The following is a 19,824-nucleotide window of genomic DNA, read 5'->3' as shown; positions in this document are numbered from 1 at the left end:
GGTCAGGTAGAGATGCCTTATGCCTGTCCATGCTCCTTCCCACAACCACTACCCATTCTGCATTTCAGTATAACTAACCTGCCCCCCCTCCACCCCCGAAAGGAGGCAGAACCAAAAATGACCGACAATGGACAGAATTACTCGGTGAAGTCAGCAAAACTGCATGTCTTTAAGATGGATGAATTCAACAAGTCAGAGAAAAAGAGTTTGGAGGCTTACCCATTCTGAGATCTGCTGGTTCTCAAGTCCTCGCTCAGATCGCCATCAATGCCGGGGCACAATCTCGAAAGGGTGTCTCAACATTAGCCTCGGCATAGGTGCGACCGTAGTGTTGAGGAATGCGGCCAGTGGAGCTTTTTTTCACTGAGGGCTGTTTCATCGGTGGGCGCAGGGAAAAAAAAAAAAAGGTTTCACCGCAGCGTCCGTGCCATGCCTGCAGCTGGCCACAGCCTAATTGTCTGCGAAAATGCTAATGCAGACTCTCAGTGTTTTCAGTGAAAGACGGCACGCATTGTTCGAGCCTGCATCGGTGTGAAGGAGGAGGAGGAGGAGGGATGGGGGGGTCTTCCCTGCCGCATCACCCTTTTCACTGCTCTCATCCATATTCATCGAGTGGCCTGTCCATCTGCGGCAGCGCGCAGGAATGACATTGGGCTCGGCCAATGGCTCGCCTCCTCTCGCAAGCGCGTCATGTCCCCACCCCCCAAAGCCAGTCCCCAAAAATTGAATTTTCTTCCCATACTCCGCCTCTTTTGACGCAGCACTATAAAGTATGGCAGTCCCTTCACTCACTTTTTTTTTCGTGAAAACCGACAAGGTGAAGCATCGAGGGGGTGGGGGTGGCGGGGTGGCGAGCTCCTTCAGCCGTGAATGGGAAAGCGTGTAGCGTGACCTTCAACGGCGACTCAACCAGTGTATTGATAACATAGGCAGATGATGAAGAAGGTGGAGGAGGAGTGATCGGAGAGGGAGCGTGCCGTACGCCACCCACTCGGCTCCCCCCCCAGTCCCTTAGACGACCATGTTTGAGAGGGGCGGAGGGGCTCATCAACCATTGCAAATGGCAGTGTCGCAGAATGGTGGAGGGGGTTGATGAAGCCAATCACTACGCCTATAAAATCCCACGCCGAGGGGTATCTTAAGAAAGTGCACATAAAGACCGCAACGTGTGTGCCTTTTAACTGTTTGCATGTAGACACGGGTGGGTCGAGCGTCATTGAATAGAACATTCTGGGAGAAGCGGGCAAAAAGAAGGTGCTTTCGCATCATCATATGTAAATCGAGGCCTAATGTTGGTCCTGGAGCCTTCCAGAATATTCGACCGGTGTCGTACCGACCGTATATAGACACAGCTTCTCCGTAGACTCCATCTATCTCTCCCTTTGCTCTGCCTTCCTTCCTACCCCTCTCTCTCGTTCTCTCTTTCACCACCACCTGGCAAATTCTCAGTCCGCTCACGTCATGTCGCTCTGCAAGGGCACCTGTGTCCTTCCCACCCAAAAATTCGAAGGGAAAAAAAAAAAACAAGAACTACGGCGCACATTTCTGTGCCAACCCCTCCATTAGCAAAAAAAACCATGATCAGTTTTAATCCTAAAACGAAGACACACAAGCATTCTCTGTTTGTACGCGCTTGCTCAGTGACACAGACTCGATGAATTGGTGCCGAGAAATGAATTCAATGCGTTCGTTTTGAGGCGAGGGGGAGCGGTGCTGAGAAAAGAAGAGGGATCAGCCTCACTCGGTGCGTCTGTAGCTTCTAAAGCACAATGGGGGGGGGGGGGGGTCTCAGCTCTGAGAGCACAGTGTCTCTTTTCTTTGTTACAACTAACTGACGGTCATGTTAATGATCAGCTCGCTACAAGGAACATGATCAATATCAAATGCGGACATGCAGTGGGTGATTGTAGCGGTGGCTCAGTACCACTGTGCCGTCTGTCGTACTGTGTAGTGCCGTCCCATGTTTCTGCCAGCATTGCAGTTGATGCAATATCCATTCATCCATCCATTTTCTGATCCCCCGATGCTCACAAGGGTCGCGGGGCGCGCTGGAGCCTATCCCAGCTGTAGGCGGGGTGCACCCTGAACCGATTGCCGGCCAATCGCAGGACACACATAGACGAACAACCATCCACGCTCACACTCGCAATAACACAAATTAACATTGGAGTAATTGCATGAAATAGTGCATCATTTGGAGCATTGCCATTGCTGACTTCAGTGCACGTAGCAGCACGTCAACATCAACGACATTAAGAAGAAAATGAAGAGATGGAGGGAGCGATGAAACCACTCAAGCAGTGGAAACATATTTAGTAAGACCCCCGGAATATATATTTAACAACATAAAATCAATGTTGGCAATAAGATTGGGTGATAAATGTAAACATGACTAAAATATTGGGGGGGGGGGCACGGTTGAAGTAAAAACAACAACAAAACACACACACAAAAAAAAATGTGCCACAAGAGTTGTACATGTGCTGTCATGACTGGCTCTAAGTCAAGCAGCCAAATGTTCTTCATTTCATGAACAGCCGGGATAATTTTGTCACATAATCTCACAATTTCTTTGACTTGCATGCATCTTTCTTAACACGGTAACTAGGCAACATTTCACATTGAATGCTATAACGCATTACCAAATCATATTGAACTTGGTAAATGTTTGCAAAGAGTCGGCATCATAGCGATGACTGCCATCTGTCATAAGATTGTGATTTTCAAGACATCCAATTGAATTGTGTGACCTGCAGATTGTCATCGCTAAGAATTCCACAAGGAGAAAAGTGCTACCTCCGAATTTCCTAAGTGAGAACACCACGTGACTTCTCCGCACCTTTGCTCTCAGAGGTGCAAATGCAGGACGGATGGAGACGGAAGCCATTGAAATATGACTGGTGACATAAGTGTCCTCTAAGATGACATTTTTGAAGAAAGATGAAAAAAAAGCCCTCATGCTGTTCAACACTTTCAAGGACAGCGGTGACTACAGTGGACAGTTTATCATGTTATCAGGTTACAGGGTGCGTGAAAGAGATAAAATAGGGTACAAAATGGGCTGAGTTCTCGGGTCGCAGAGCTAGGCAAATTAAGTTTATACCACATGCTATTGAAAAGTACCAGGGGGATGGGGGGTGGCCATTGAGCTGCAGATCAAAACCATCTGAACTGCACTAATGGCACACAACATCTGTATGTTTTTCTTCCTGTACATGTGCAATCATATATTCACTCTTTTTTCTCTTTCCAATGAAGGAATATTGAATGAGAATCATTTTGGCCGCTGCAGTAATTCTGGGGTGGGGAAGGGTGGGGGCGAGGGGGGTTGCAGTGAGGTGGCAGGTCTGAATTCTTTGTGCATATTTGTCATGATGGGCAAAATAACAGAATCATTATTTGGTAACGAATTCTGTCAATTGTTGATAATGATGCACTGAAGCAAAACTGAGTGCACTACTTGGCTGTGATGACATATAACCTGTGGGAAGCTGAGCTACACCGGTTAAGACCTCCAGTTTGCAGAAACAGGCATCGAAACAGGAGTTCAGAACATTTTAAAGAGCGAATCTCCCATCCCGTTATGATAGTTTTAGAAAAGCGGCAAGTAATGTGATTCCTTTTTTTTTATTTTAGTGAAATCTATTCTCCATTGACGTCAAACTTGACGTCAAAATTCACTTTGGCAATTATAATCCTCTTCGTGAGCAATGTTTCTGCAAAGTTTGTTATTATTCGATGCAGCACCTACAGCAAGACTCTTTGTATTTAACTGAAAGTGGACTTCACAGTGAATTTCCAGCCAAATGTCTGATCGCCAGGTCCCACCAGAAACTGCGCTATGAACCCCATTCAAACAGTTTTGAATTCACGCTTAACATAATTCATATTTGTCAAGGAGGATAAGAAAAGATTGATCTTTTTTTCTCGGCACAAGAGCTTCAGGAATTATTCATCTAGCGATACAAACTACAACTGGACAGAGAAACAGATGGTTACCGGTGGGAAGAATAGTTCAAATTTTCTCCTTTGCTTTTTAAAATGTTTTTTAAGGACTTTTTATGATAGAACACACCACGTCTGCGGTGGGCGGGGGTGGGGGTGGGGGGGGGGCTGGATTGATATGCAAAAGCGACCTGCCATAAAGAGGCCACTGTGTCAAGGCGTGTTGCAGTAACAACCGCAAGACACACACAGCCACATACACTCACAAAACTGCAACCCCCACCTCCCCAAAAGCGCCAAGTGCACAGGTGCAGCACATCGGGGGTCTGAACACGCAGCTCGAATCTGAATTTAAGATACGCGGGTTTGTTTTCTAAGCGGCGGCCCACACGCAAGACAAGCAAATTCGTGTTCCACAAGTGACGGCAAATGCGTTGGCGCCGATATGGGTATGATGGAAGAATCGCGAAGGAAGAAGCTGCTTGTTACCTCCAGTGTTGGTGCGCTTGGTACAGCCGGCCTCCTCCGCCGGAGTTTCCAGCGGCCGTTTACGGGAGTCCGAGTTGTCCGCCTCCATGTGGCTCTGCTGCAGGTTGTGTGGCAGATTGTGGAGGTTAGCGGTTGAGTATATCCCGTTGTGGTCCATTGCTGCTTCGCCACCACCGGCCATCATCTTTCCCTCTCCCGGAGCTGGAGATAAATTTGTGCTCGTCTCTTATCCACACACACACACACATACACTCACACAGCGCCCTCACTACTAGCAGCACATAGCCAGATGACGCGCACCGCCAAATGAACAAGTTTTTGGGGATTGAATGGTTAGAACGGGACTCGCAGTCGTCACTTACCGCCGTCCCTTACTGAGCTAAATATAAATCCCATTGAGTGAAAGGCGCTCTCCGGAGTGCGGTCCTTATTGTTAACGCGCAAAACAGACCCGCACCCCCGCCCCCCCCCCCCCGAAAAAAAGTACAAATAATCGTAAAATTGGCGACAGTTTACCGCTGTGTACCCTCATGTAACGCCATCTTTCTCTGCCGCTGTTCCTCGAGCGTTACAAGCGCTGTTGTTATTGTAGTTGGAGAGCGTATCGGAGGGAAATGTAGTTGGGAGTTTAGGGAAGAACCACAGTGCCACTGGCACGATTGTTCATTGTGTATCCCAACACCTTACATGTCTTATTTTTGTTTCGTGTTTTTTTCCCCCCACGAGGCAGGTACCTAATATGTCGGTGTTTTGTTAAAGTTAGAATCTGTTGCAGTAGTAAGTACCTAATTTTGTCATATTTCTGTCGAATAATTTGGCCTTTCCCATTGTCACTTTTTACTGTTTTTATGGGATGTAGGCTGATGACACGGCAGAACTGCACGACACTATCAAGTAAAAGACCAAATTTATTAAAGAATAGTATGATCCCCTGTGTGATATTGCCACGTTACGATTTAAAACCAATTTTCTTCTGGCATATAAAATATTCAGATATCCGAGACACCTGTTATGAAGCATAAAAGGAAGGATAACCTTGCCTTAATTTATCGAAACACGTCACGTGCCATTAAATGTGGTCTACAGCCCCTTTTACGTTTTTTAATAAAACGTATGGTAGTAAATTCTACGCTCATACGTGTCATTTTTTTTCTTGTGATGCAAAGCAAAAAAAGCAGAGCAAAGGCACGTGACTCCAATAACTCGTAAGTAAAACCAAACCAAACCAAAAACAGAACAATGGCTACTAACTCCAATAACTCGTAAGTAAAAGTATCACTGTTATGTCCAGTTGATGTAACCAGAACGAGAGCTTGGTGACACCGCCTAGTGGATAATTTCGTCATTACACTCTCATTGTCACTGGCAAAAAAAAATGCAAACGTACCGTGTTAGGCCCTGATAATTACGAAAAATATCACCGTTTTCCGAATAAAATTTGTCTTGTTCAAACAACAAAAACATTATCAATAGAATACCATTAAAAGACTATAAAACATCGTGGTAGAAAGGCAGACACATGTGATTTCATCGGAGTAAATGTAGATCTCGAACACTTAAATCCACTTGAACAAATATACCGACCGGCCACACCCATGCACTGACAATTTTATGCAGTTTTCTTGAAACGCTCCTGATTTTTTTTTTTTACAATAAACAGTTCTGGCGGCACTGCACAAAACCAAAATGTCGCAAAAAATCAGGAATACTAAAATAATGATGATCGTGTCTCAAGTTATTAATAAATTTACTGACTCGGTGTGAAATCAGTGCAAAACAAAGTCTATAACTGAGAGAGTTTGGTGAGGATAAATTGAATCGTACAACCTGACTGTGTGAGTTAACGCACGTGAGCAAAACACTTTTCCTTCCCAAAATACTTATTTACTATACTTGCTTTCATTGCCAGCAGTTTGCTTACATTTGGCCATGTTGTCATTTTGAGGGGACAATACTGTAAATGTAAACGAGTGTATAAGTTGCCCAACTGGGGCTTCAAAACTCATCCCATGAAGATTACTGGGAAATAAAATTCTTTACAAAATGTGACGGCTTTTCTTGTGCATTTTTTTATATTGGGTGCCTATTTTTATACTGTATTGCATATTTTCTGTATATACTGTACTGTTATTATATATATATATATATATATATATATATATATATATATATATATATATATATACACTATACATATACGTATACATATAGACACACCCACACACATTACAAACACACACACGGACAGCACGTCTGCCTCACAGTGCAGAGATGCCGGGTTCGATACCGGCTCCGGCCTTCCTGTGTGGAATTTGCATGTTCTCCTCGCGCCTGAGTGGTGATTTCTCTGGGTACTCTGGTTTCCTCCCACATTACAAAAACATGCATGGTAGGTTGATTGGGCACTCCGAATTGTCCCTCGGGTGTGATTGTGAGCGCAAGTGGTTGTTTGTGGATGTGTGCACTGCCCAAAGACAGCTAGGATGGGTTGCAGCACAGCCCGTGACTCTCGTGAGGATAAGCGGATCAGATAACAAATGGATGGATGGAGGGATATACATACATCAACAGTGTCAATAAAAAAAGATAACTGACCACCATTTATTTACCTTTGTAAATTCAGGAGTTGGAAACAGCTATTTAATTCCCAACTCTTATGTACAAAGGACACATGGCACTGAATGTGTTTCGTAATTATGACAGCCAGAAGAATGGATTATCTCTGACCGACTTGGCTGTTTAAAAAAAAAATCTGTTTTTCTGTTTGCTGACCAAACCACACGCACATTAAACGTCTTAATTGCATGTATTGCAAACGTGACTATAAGAGCATAAATCTTGGTACAGCTTTTGTAAAATGGTGTCGGTATACCATCAAAACACTGTTTATTAATTTGAAGATGGTTTAAGTGCAAAGTCCTCCTCAGGAATATCCTTTTCATGAGTATGTCGACCTTCAGTTGCCTTTGGCTCCGTGTCAACAGCCAAAGCTGCCACTCTCCTGGCAAGACGCTCCATGACCAAATCAGCAGTGCTGGTGAGACTATGCTACAATGACACACAACACATAGAAAAACAAGTGAGTGGTCTGACCATCATCTGTTCTCCAAGCGCTACATTCTAGTCTCAGGTTGACATTTCTGCAGAAATTATGTTCAATACAAGATCACCTTGAAAACTAACGTGTTGGAGCGATTTGGGTTATTTTTTATTGTTAGGTTTAGAGACTGGGTCAGCTCAGTTAAGGTAGCGACCGCAGCTGAGAGGTTGTTTGGGTTGAATCAGACCCTTCTATGCGGAGGTGACATGTTCTCCCTGTGCAGGCTTCCTCCCACGCTCCCCCACCAAAAAAGGATGTTAAGGTCAATTGAAGACTCTAAATTGCCCTTAGGTGTGAATGTCATTGGCTGTGCCCTGCGATTGCCTGGGGAGCTTATTTTCATTTGCAACACACATACAGTGCCTGCCCCCTGGTCGCTCAGTGCAATATAGCTTTATAGGTCTCTTATGAATTAACAATAAGCCAAAAAATAATATATATGTCACTGCCCGCGCACCTCACCCTTGTGAAAGCTTATCCCTCGCATTTTAGAAAATGCAGACAAATAATCCATTAAAAAAATTTCCAAATAGGACTGAGGAACTGTTTCACATACAAAAGAAAAAAAGGAAAATGTCCCATAATACCTGAAAAGGAGTGGGATAAGAAAATATTATTGAATCCTATCCACCTTTCTAACCAATATTGTTTCAACAAGCGTCGTGTTTCTTCCAAGAGCTAGTTCAAAATTATAGCCTTGATATTGCTCAACAATCAACAAAAATTAACGATAACGAGACTGAGATGCTCGAATTTTGGGTCATTGTCCAGTCGAAAATAAAGTCAATTCAAGTAACGGCATACAACAAAGAGCGGAAAGAAAAGTCGATTAGATTACGGTGTAACAATAATAGTCGTTGACAATGTGCCACAAAAGTAAGGAACTACTGTGTTTCCTGCACGATAAGGCGCTTCGGATTATAAATCGCATCGTCAATAAATGGCCTATTTTAAAACTATTTTCATATGTAGGGCACAATGCATTATAGGCAACGGTCGTGGCTGCTGTTGCGCTATGCATCCACTGGATGGAGCTACGCTAAAGGGAATAGAATAGAATACAATAAAATAAAATACGATTGTACTAACCACTGCGGCTGTAACAAAGCCATGAAACTGGTCACAAACACGGCGGAAATGAACCATATGAATACAAATGGCATTACAAAACAATAAATGAAAGTAAAAAGTTATGAAGACAAATGATTCAACAAAAAGGCACACAAACATTGTGGGCTCACATCGACAAGGGGATATATATCCTTGCTTGTCTCCTCCTTCCTTTATTTAGTCAGAGGTTAACTATACTTTTGGTATTATTTTCGTTTCACAGTGGCTGCGCAGAGCGCACAGAGTAGTTGTTTGATGGGGTGTGTGTCAATTCGTGTCAGGCAGAACCCTTTTCCGTTACAAGTTGTTCTTGCTCATAATCACCACAAGATGGCATAGGAACACTAATGGAAAAAACTCAATGGGGAATATAAAGAGACTGGAAAAGCAGAAATAAGGCACATCGGATATTCAGGCACACTGTCGGCTTTTCGGAAAATGTAACGTTTTTAGGTGCACCTTATAGTGCGGAAAATACAATACAAATAAACATTGGGAAGGCGACCATATTGCAGTAAATTGAAGACTTACATTCTATTTTCTGTGAGCAGACCATGTGTATATTCTGACATTTTACAATTATGTGATGATTAAGATTAAAATGTGACTGAGATAAAAAAATAAAATAAAAAAAATGCCCGTACAGTGTTACGATGTTGACATTGCATTATTTCTTATGGGAAAGACACAATTTGGAGATTACACAGCATTCTGGAACAGGGCGTCCACAACTGTAGAGGCGCCATTGTATTTGAGATTATCCTCCAGGTGCTCATTTGAGGTCAGCAAGACACTTTCCCACTTTTTTGCTGAGTTAGTGAGAACGTCTACAGAGGTGGCACAACAGCGGCGTCGCTGTGGCTTTTATTACAGTCATAAATCTCTTGAGCGCTTTGGTGCCACATACTTGTAAAATATGCAGTCCCTTCAGTGTGAGGACAGCCAGCTCTCTCAAACCGTCCCCCGTCAGGTCTAAGTAGATGATTGACAGCAAAGGACTCTTGAAGCTCCGTCGCCACAGCAACTCAAAGTGTCCCTCTTCTCCTGCTGCCCCATGCTGGAATTTATAACAGAGAAGTTCCTATATAGGTGGATGAAAAACAGATTGCGCAGGTTTTCAGTTGGCCTCTCTCATCATCCATCCATCCATACATACATTTTGTACACAGTTTGTGCACATTAGGATTAACTCTTTCATGCACAAGTAATGTTAACCTGATAAACTGTCCACTGTAGTAACCGCTGTCCCTGAAAGGGTTAAAGGTGAGCAGGAGGCAATCCCAGCACACTGGACTCATCACCACTCAATCACAAGGTACCGTGGTACCTCTACTTATGAACATCTCTTCTTACGAAATGTTCAAGTGAAGAAACGCTTCAACAGGAAAATATTGCCTGTTTTTTTTTTTTTTACGAAAGAAATTTCAAGATACGAAAGGTAAAAATACAGTATGGTCTGCGACTCGCAGCTCCGAGTTTCCTGAATACAACAGACTTATAGCTGCTCTCCAATGGACTATTACCGAGCATCTTCCTGGCATCCCATTCGCTAAGAAGGACCTCTATTGAATGTGTCTATGTGTGTAGACAGATGTCTATGCAGCGTCCTCGTCATTCGCCCATGGAGCCATGAGGCGTTACGATATGAATCACTCAGAAAAAGTGTTCACCATTTCACCGATCGCTCACTATGCTGATATTTGACATGGACATTTTTGAAGGATTGTTAAAAGTCGACATAAGCAAATGTCCTTGGATCAGTTCTTTATACAATGCCAGGCAAAAACCACTTCTGAGAGAGAACACTGAAGAGAGCAAAAAAACGATGAGGATGCAGTTAAAAGTTAAATGACAATCATTTTTATTCTTTATTCTTTGTCATTTACATTATTCACAACTCTCATTTATTGTGCGATAATCTAATTGTAACATGTATTTGTTACATATCTTGGTCCATTTTTATGCTTTCGAAAACATTTATGTCTGAATTTTGGGGATGCTTGGAACGGATTAGGGCATTTACATGGAAAACGTGTCTCTACTTACAAAATTTTCTAGTTAAGAAATTTCTTCCAGAACCAATTAATTTCGTAAGTAGAGGTACCACAAGTACATTTTCTAACAAGAACAAAGGTGGAGACTTGTGTTGGCCACATGACTTTCTGACCTGTCCATATGTTCCCAGCAGCACCTCCTTCTGCCCATCAAAATCCAGATCGATAACCAGAGCACAGAGCACTGCATCCCACTGGTCACTGTCAGCGAGGCAGAGCGAGTGGGACAAGCCTCCCTCATGAACATTTCTGGGACACAAAAAAAAAACAATAGGGTGGGGCTTTGGTGTAATAGAGTCATAGAAATGCTGAAAAGTAGCTTTACCTTTCTTATAAACTTCACGAACTGAAGTTATTTTAAAAAAAATCTATGCCCAAAACATGATTAATGAAATGAGCTCCTTACCTGTAGACAACTGCCATCTCGATTGTGCTAGTTACTAGAAGATTGTAGCCTTCAACTCCGAAACCTGAAAATATGAATAAGTGAGACTTTTCAATATACCGGGGAACACATTTTTTGTTGAGTTAGGTGTGACAGCTGTTTGAACAAATTTTTGGGTGCCGAATCCAAAACTGTTCGAACAGAAATGTGTACATATGTAAATACAACACTAAAATGGGATAATTACAGGATTTGAAAACTTGAACAAAAAAACTGCATAAAACCAAATACAATTTACCATGGTATGACCATGGTTACAATATTAAATAAAAAGCCAGCAGTAATTTTCTTAATTCCTACTATGCGAGTTTTAAATTTGTAGATATTGATAGTGCGAACCTACTGGGAGCTGCACACACCTCTCATCGGTGGAATTTTGCTTGTTTTGTAAAAAATGTACATGCTACAAAAAAAAAAAAAAGAAAAAAACATGACAGCAATTTGGAATGAGCATGCCAATTTTCATTTTAATCAGCATAAAAATATAACGCAACATTTTATTTTTTTTCTCCACTTAGTATTACTTCAATGCTCATTTAGGTTTTAGGGGTAGTGGACAAATCTGTGCATCATACATTCTTTCCATTTTCAATTGACAATAGGTAACCAGGCCGAGGGGGTGCTCCAGCCCAATCAGAAATCTGTCCAGCCTCAGTTAAGCCCCTCCAGCATTTTATTTCAATTCAAAAATGTATTTATAAAAAATTTTCTCAGCCCTGGTATGTATCAGTCATGCTCCTCTTTAGTCCCGGGACAGGAAAGAAAATGCTGGAGGTGTGCCTGTCAATGAACAAAACACTAATGACCCCCCGCCCACCCAAAAAATAAAAATGAAAATATGGCAGTTTTTTCATATCTCAATTATAGTCAGTAGTAAAAAATATATAAAACTGGAAGAAGGGGCTCGAGGACTGGGATTTTCAAAATTTTTCGGTCAGGTAAGTTTGGTTACAAGTAGTGGTAAAGTTACATTGAAAATGAAAAGAACAAAAGAAAGACATGATTTAGAACAAAGGTGTGACATGAGATACTTTTTTCTCCGCTGGGCAAATCCGGCTCTGTTTGGCAGATGAGAGGAAAAAGCAGCACGATGGAGATTGGACTGTCGAACTGAACGCGCCAGCTCTGCAAAACCTCTGTTCAAGAGACAATACATGAATTTACTAAAAAACATGTACCTCTGAAACTAACACAAAGGAAATAATCATCTGTTTGCCCTGTGTATTTGTTCCGGGATCATCATTTTAGCGCGTCGACCTCACAGTGCAGAGATGCAGGCTTCGATTCCAGCTCTGGGCTTCCTGTGTGGAGTTTGCATGTTCGCCCCCCTGCCTGTCTGCGTGGGTTTTCTCCTGGTACTCCAGTTTCCTCCCACATTCCAAAAACATGCATGGCAGGCTTATTGAGCACTCCAAATTGTCCCTCGGTGTGAGTGTGAGCGCGAATGGTTGTTCGTCTATGTGTGCCCTGTGATTGGCTAGCAACCAGTTCAGGGCTAGGCCTACTGCCTAAAGACAGCTGGGATAGCTCCGGCCCATCCTTGTGAGGATAAGCGGATCAGAAAATAGGTGGATGGATATTAACTCAAACCTGGAAGAATGACTCCCTCGCATACACGTTTTCAGAAATCGGTAGATAGTAAAGAACTTTGTTGTTTGGGTTCACCAAGGGACAATTTAGAGTGTTCCATTAACTTAACAAAAACTTGTTTTTGGAATGTGGGAGGAAAACCGGAGTACCCGGAGAAAGCCCACACAGGGAGAATATGCAAACTCCACACAGGAAGGCCGCAGCCGGAATCGAACGCTGCACCACTGCACGTAAGCCCGATGCGCTTTTGAGTGGGTCCGATTTACATACTGTTCTAACCCGACCAAGTGTGCCAATCCACGGGCGAAGATTCACCACCACTTTCAAGCTTAGCTTGACAAAATCGGGTGTTGGAATAATTCTTGATCGCTGTAGTAGTTTGATGAACGCACGTGACCAGTTCTAAAGAGTATTCCTTCTAAATATTGTGACTTCAACCACTAGCTCTAACCTAAGAAAGAATTGGATTTCTTGGTGTCGTCTCACCGGGCCCACACTGTTTGACAAGAGCCAGTCCAACGCAGCCGTTCTGGCAGCCAAATGCAGACAGTCGTCGGCCATCAGGTATGCACATTATGTCCATCCATAACACACTGCGAGGAAGCAAGACACACACCAGTTGAGAAAATACAGTGCAGTGTGATTTTCTTTTTCCATGGAAGGAACAAAACTAAAAACTACTCAATTCCAGTTCACTCGTTACTTACAAACATGCATCGTTGTTCTCATAATAGGTTTATCCAGTCACCACAATGGTGTAAAAATGTGCTGTACTTTCTCTTATAGAATTTGACAGCACAACAAGAAATGACATAAATAACCACCCCCATAAAAAAAATGATGACCTCCATGGAATTGACATGTATATGGAGTAAAGTCTTCATCACCCTGTCAGTTTTTAAGCCCTACGATTGGACACATAAAAGACAGAATTAGAGGGAGACTAACTTGCTGGGCAATTGCTGCAGCTCTGGGAAGAGTCGCTCCACTGGCTGCTCTTCAAACTGGTGGAGTGAGGCATTCTGTTGAAAACAAAAGTTTTGTGATCGACTTGATATGCAATCATGTTTTTTCGTGGCTGCATGACACAGAGCATTTGTTATTTCGTCTTTATATTTTGCCCTGATGAGAATGACGCATGATGAACGAATACAGTACAGTCAAACCTCGGTTTTTGAACGTCTCTGTTCTCGACCAAATCGGTTTTCAACCAAAAGTTTGGAGTTTTTTATGACTCCGATTACGACCGAAAATTGGTTCTCGACCAAACTGAGCGAACTTGAATGCGTCACTTGACCCCTCTCGCCTTCTTTACACAAGGAAGGGATGCTTCCTCGGGTAGACAAGGAAGTGACGCTTCCTTGTGTAGCGTTCCATTGTGAGCAGACGTGTTCAATAAAGATTTTTTTTTTTAAAGCAGCATGGTTTCGGTTTTCGAACAAATCGGTTTTCGAACAGCCTTCTGGAACGGATTATGGTCGAAAACCAAAGTATGACTGTACTCTAAAATGGCCGTCTCACATCACAGCAAAAATGCCTCACTGGGCTGTAAAAGGTTTTGTTACATCTTCAAATTATATTTCTTTCTACTGTCTATTTCATTCAAAAAGCTGAAATAAATATGTTTTCCTCATGGGATGATACTTTATATTACATTTGATTATCAATTTAAAGCTACAAATCATTCTCTAAAAGTAAGCACACACACACACATATATATAAGCACACAGACCTCCTTGTACAGGTGTATCCTCTGGTCGTGACCACTAAGCAGAAAAACAATTTCTCGCCCTCCGTCATCACTCTGCACCCTAATAACAGAAAGGTTGAATGCAAATGTTGATGAGGTTTGCTTCTTTATAGGCCACTACATATAGAATTGGCACCGAACCCCATTACTGGTATCGGTATATTCATTCATTCATTCATCTTCCAAGCCGCTTGATCCTCACTAGGGTCGCGGGGGATGCTGGAGCCTATCCCAGCTGTCTTCGGGCAGTAGGCGGGGGACACCCTGAATCGGTTGCCAGCCAATCGCAGGGCACACAGAAACGAACAACCATTCGCACTCACACTCACATCTAGGGACAATTTAGAGTGTTCAATCAGCCTGCCACGCATGTTTTTTTTTGGAATGTGGGAGGAAACCGGAGCACCCGGAGAAAACCCACGCAGGCCCGGGGAGAACATGCAAACTCCACACAGGGAGGCCGGAGCTGGAATCGAACCCGGTACCTCTGCACTGTGAAGCTGACATGCTAACCACTGGACTACCGGGCAGCCCGGTATCGGTATATTCCCTGTCTATATATAATGTAACTTACTCTGTGTGGTACAGCTGGAAGGGTGTGAACTGCAACTCCAGATTGAGGCAACTTTCTGTCCAGACAGTCAGATTTAAATCATAACTTGAGAGGGAAATTGATCTGAAGTGGACACAGGTTTACTCACGGGCAATTGACTCTAGGTTGAACTCTGAGCCAGGCTCGTAGTCACAGTAGATATTCAGGAACGGGGTGGCTTTGTCACCAGAGTCCTGTTAAAAAGATCACACTGATTAAAATATTCCACTCAATTAAGCATATGCTGTCTTTGCTATATTTACCTTTATGAATGTGATCCCCACCACAAGGCCACTTTTGGGTGAGGACTTGTTGAACGCATCGATTGAAACAATCTCTGCATCAACTAGGTCGACGAGAAGAGATAAAAACTTGGCAACGTTGCTTTAAGAATTACTGATATGACTGTCAATCATATAAATCAACATTCTTTAAAGCACCGATCAGAATTTAGCCTCAACACTAATAACAGTAAACTTATTTTTTGAGCAAATATCATATAGAGGAAGTTGCGCTGCCATTTAAATTTACAGATCTGAATATATAAATATATATTTTTCACCTTTACAAATCATTAATTGCAACTGTGGTTGAATAAATTAAAAGTACATCATTTTATAACAGTGTATAGAGTCGTTTTTTAACCTAGTTTTAGATTTTTTTCCCCCTAACTATTCACATTTGCTATTATTCTATACATACAGCAATTGAGTTTTTAATGTAATCAAACACAAGTCAATGTGTGTAGTGATTTAGCTTAATAGTTATGTTTTACAGTATTTATGTTTGGGGTGGGTCGCTTCGACTATATGTCTTCAGATTAAGAAGGCAGAGGACAGGTTGTTCATTTAATTTATGACAAATACAAACATATCTCGTTGAAATGATTATGTCTCAGGTCCGTTGAGTCTACCTGGTATGTAGGTGAATTGAACCTCTTTGGCCACTGGTCTTATTTTCTGCTGTAGTTCCTGGTAAGTGAAGCTGACCACCTTCCCCTTGAGTGTAGCCGCGAGCAGCTCCTGCTCCCCGGCCTGACACAGTCCATAAATGTTACTCTGAGATGGAAAGCGGCTAAAACTGTCCTCCGCGAAGGGATACAACTCTCCAAACATGATTTCGGACGTCAACAAGATGCACAAGCAATCACCAAGACGAGGAAGTCTTCACAACTGTATATGAATAGCGACTGCATTGCTGCATATTAATCGCTACTAGGGTTAAGCACCACACGTGCTCTCGATTGCAATTGCAACAACAGACTTTGTTTTGAATAAAATTAACATTTGTTTTATCTCTCAGTTCTTCTTCTACTACTTCTTCTTCTTCATCGGCTTCTTCTTCTTCTTCACCAGTGCGCTGATGCAGCAGGCCAACGTGCCTACGTGGCGGCCATGTTGGGAAGGACAACCTTCCCATCAAAGACAATGCAAAAACGTGAAGTCGTAGCGTGCTCATTTTTTCAACAAATTTCCTGAGGTTTCCTTTTTTGTCATTGGCAAAACGTGTGCTATCAATTAAAATAATTTTGGGGGGAAAGGGAAACAAATGAATGTAACCCCTTTTCTGTTACTTCCGGTTTTCTTATCGTAATTGGACATAACGATCTCCAAATCCAACCGTATGCAGCACATAATTATATTTTTGAAAGCCCCAGAGCTTACATTTGTGCAAAACCCCAATTTCATTAAAAGCGACCTGTGTGTAAAACCATATGGTCCACGACTGTAATCCAACGAAGCTCTCATTCGAGCCAAATACAGTGTCTTCAAGTTATGAACTTGCCTGACAGAAATTTGATATGCAATACAAACCAATACCAATTGACAGAAGACACCTACGCCATCAAAACTGAAACCAGAATGTATTTCATTTCTATCCTATTTTTAAGTACCGTCTTTGTTTTTACACCTGCAAGCTTGTGTAAAAAATAACTGGTAACTGTCATTGTCTGTCCACCAGATGTCAGTAACAATTCACTCATCAACTTTCCATCTTAATTAAAAGGCTTTGTTAACCTTCATACTTTTAAAGGCTGTTTACTTCTTTTTTTATCTTTACAATGAAGACTTTATTCTTCATCTGTCATGAAGAAGCAGTCATTTAACTCTCAATGAGAAATGACCGGACAAACTATGTCTACTGTTATATAGAATATGATGAATCGTCACTTCATGAAAGGAATAATGTCCGAGAACATTGTCCATTACTATTCTGTTTTAGGAAAAAACATGACCAGGTTTATGGAGCAGGGACTGTGGAATATGATAAGTGACATTCAGAGTATCTGAAGCCGTATACTGAATAAAGTTGTTGAAATTTTCCATGGAGGCATTCTTTCCCACTCTCACCACATGTACAACTTCAGTTGCTCAACAGACAGAGATCTCCCTTGTTGTACTTTGCACTTCATAATGCGCCATACTTGTTCAGTGGGAGACAGGGCAGCACTGTTGGCAGGTCAGTCTAGATCACAATGTGATTCGCCATTGTCTTGCTGAAACAAACGGGGACGTCCTGCAAATAGATGTTGTTTGGATGGCAGCATATGTCCTTCCAAAACCTGGATGGACCTTTCAGCATTAATAGTACCTTCATATATGTGCAAGTTATTCATCCGATGGGCACTAAAATATAGTAATATGCTGGTTTTTGAACTTGAAAACAATCCGGAGACAAGAAGTCCATCAGCTCCGAAAACATACTGAAACAATGATTTGTCTGACCACAGTACTCTTTTTTTAATCCACTTTAGGTCAGCCCACCTAAGAAAATCTCAGGACCATACAAAACAGGAGTGTTTCTTGGTGATATATGATTTTTTTACTTTACTTGGTAGTTTTAACTTGGATTGGTAACTAACAATTGTTTTCTGAAATGCCCCTGAGCACACATGGCAATATTCCTAATACAATTATGTCATTTTTTTAATGCAGTATCGTGATCAAAGTTCAGTGGCTTATAAAATTGATTTCTGGCCTGGTTGTTTGCGTGCAGAGATTTTTCCAGATTCTTCCAACATTTTGACGATATTTATGGATCGGAGATGATGACATCCCTAAATTCCACCAAATATATGTTGAGAAACATTGTTTTTAAACTGCTGTACTATTTGCTCATACCATTGTTCTCAAAGTGGTGAATCTCACTCCATCTTTCCTCCTGAACAACTGATCAATCATGTCACTCACCTGTTTCCAATTAATCAGCTGTGGAATGTTCCAAACAGGCTGTTTTTGAGCATTTGTCAACTTTCTCAGTCTTTTGGTGCCGCGTCCCAGTAATTTGTTTTTAACGACACTGTAATCAGTTTGAACATTAAATATCTTATCTTTGTTGAGTACAGTAATCCCTCGTTTATCGCGGTTAATGGGGACCAAAACCACACGCGATAAATGAAAATCCATGAAGTAGTGTCCTAGGTAAGAAACATAAAAAAAAAAAAATTAAGTCCTCAAACGGTCCGCGAGAAGCTGCAAAACAACGAGTCACATAGAGCAACATATACAGTACTGTACTCCATGTATATGTAAAAAAAAGAATAAATAAAATGAAAAAATTGTTAATAGTTCGAAAAAATCCGCAATGCACTGAATCCGCGATAAACGAACCGCAAAGTAGCGAGGGATCACTGTATTCAATCGAATATAACTTGGAAAGCATATCCAAATCGTTGTACTCTGTTTTTAGTTTCACATTTTGGGACCATATTTTTCATCCTCAACTAAACGGCGCTCATAATTGTCGATTGTCTGAGTATTCAGTCGTTTCAGGTATGCAAGTTGTTGTAGGGACTAAAGCAGACGGAGGTGAGGGCCGGCAAGCTGTTGCTCCATATTGTGACAGTTCAGAGGTGACAGTGTGCTACACCCCCACTTCTCCTAATACCACCTGCTAATCCATCGGCAGGATTACTGTCCATTGTAATCACTCATCCTCCCCAGTGACACACCTCAGCTCACACTGCACTCCAGACTCATTACACGCACGCAGCACACACACACACAGACACACACACAAACACACACACACACACACACACGCACACACACACACACACACACGCACACACACACGCACACACACACACACACACACACACAGGTCTATCTAAGTCTGACACCACCAAAACTTTATGATTAATAACCAACCAATTGACAGTCAGAGATGGCAACTGAGTGTTTTCTAATAATTTGTGTATTTATTGTGTTTGGTGCAATGCTCATGTCCAAACACGTGTTCAATGTTTTATACGATAAAAAGTTTGTTTGAGACATTTTGAAAGATGCCCTGACATCATCATGCATTTTTTTCCCCACACTGTTTTTTGCAAGTCAAAATGATTCTATGGCATTTTTTAAGTGTGACATGCATGCACTTGCTTTCTGAGTCTAGGAATTCGCATGGACATTGATTGGTCCCATTGTATTGTATTGTTGGAGGTACTTAACACAACCAGTTCAAATGCACATTCACCGAACCCTTCATTAGTGAAAAATAATTACAAATTCAAGGCATAAAACCACATTTATTAAAAACAGAAAAAAAGTAAATAATTTTTTTAATTGTGAAAAAAAACGGCCCGGTAGTCCAGTGGTTAGCACGTCGGCTTCACAGTGCAGAGGTACCGGGTTCGATTCCAGCTCCGGCCTCCCTGTGTGGAGTTTGCATGTTCTCCCCGGGCCTGCGTGGGTTTTCTCCGGGTGCTCCGGTTTCCTCCCACATTCCAAAAACATGCGCGGCAGGCTG

The 19,824-nt window shown here is 42.1% G+C and overlaps 2 protein-coding genes across 3 annotated transcripts in view; both read right to left on the bottom strand.

The window, feature by feature from the left end:
* The window catches only part of nova1 (NOVA alternative splicing regulator 1), a 41,749-nt gene extending 36,754 nt beyond the window's left edge, over positions 1–4,995 (bottom strand). The window contains exon 1 of one of the 2 annotated variants that reach the window (XM_052046263.1): positions 4,435–4,995. In XM_052046263.1, the coding sequence (XP_051902223.1) occupies positions 4,435–4,618 (184 nt within the window). In that variant the 5' untranslated portion in view covers positions 4,619–4,995. Of the gene's footprint in view, positions 1–219; positions 712–4,434 lie in introns of those variants that run through there. The other variant, XM_052046264.1, reaches the window with a different exon arrangement.
* A 2,026-nt stretch (positions 4,996–7,021) lies between these two features.
* On the bottom strand, positions 7,022–16,438 carry kptn (kaptin (actin binding protein)). The gene is made up of 12 exons (XM_052046269.1): positions 15,989–16,438; positions 15,339–15,421; positions 15,185–15,269; positions 15,058–15,112; positions 14,466–14,544; positions 13,682–13,755; positions 13,220–13,326; positions 12,175–12,279; positions 11,105–11,168; positions 10,812–10,947; positions 9,552–9,725; positions 7,022–7,482 (listed from the first exon to the last, which is right to left on the bottom strand). The coding sequence occupies exons 1-12, from the start codon at positions 16,188–16,190 to the stop codon at positions 7,324–7,326; spliced, it is 1,323 nt and encodes a 440-aa protein (XP_051902229.1). The 5' UTR covers positions 16,191–16,438; the 3' UTR covers positions 7,022–7,323.
* Positions 16,439–19,824: the final 3,386 nt, after the last annotated feature.

This window comes from Hippocampus zosterae, chromosome 16, assembly GCF_025434085.1.
Source record: "Hippocampus zosterae strain Florida chromosome 16, ASM2543408v3, whole genome shotgun sequence".
Classification (NCBI taxonomy): domain Eukaryota; kingdom Metazoa; phylum Chordata; class Actinopteri; order Syngnathiformes; family Syngnathidae; genus Hippocampus; species Hippocampus zosterae.
Note: the sequence above shows the minus strand (reverse complement) of the source record. Positions and strands in the feature narration are given on the sequence as shown.

Coding starts and splice junctions, on each gene's coding strand:
- kptn (XM_052046269.1), bottom strand. CDS start 16,190: ATGTTTGGAGAGTTGTATCCCTTCGCGGAGGACAGTTTTAGCCGCTTT. Junction 14,545..15,057: donor TTCCAGCTGTACCACACAGA/GTAAGTTACATT, acceptor TTCTGTTATTAG/GGTGCAGAGTGATGACGGAG. Junction 12,280..13,219: donor TGTCAAACAGTGTGGGCCCG/GTGAGACGACAC, acceptor TCTCTTGAACAG/AGGTTTTGCAGAGCTGGCGC.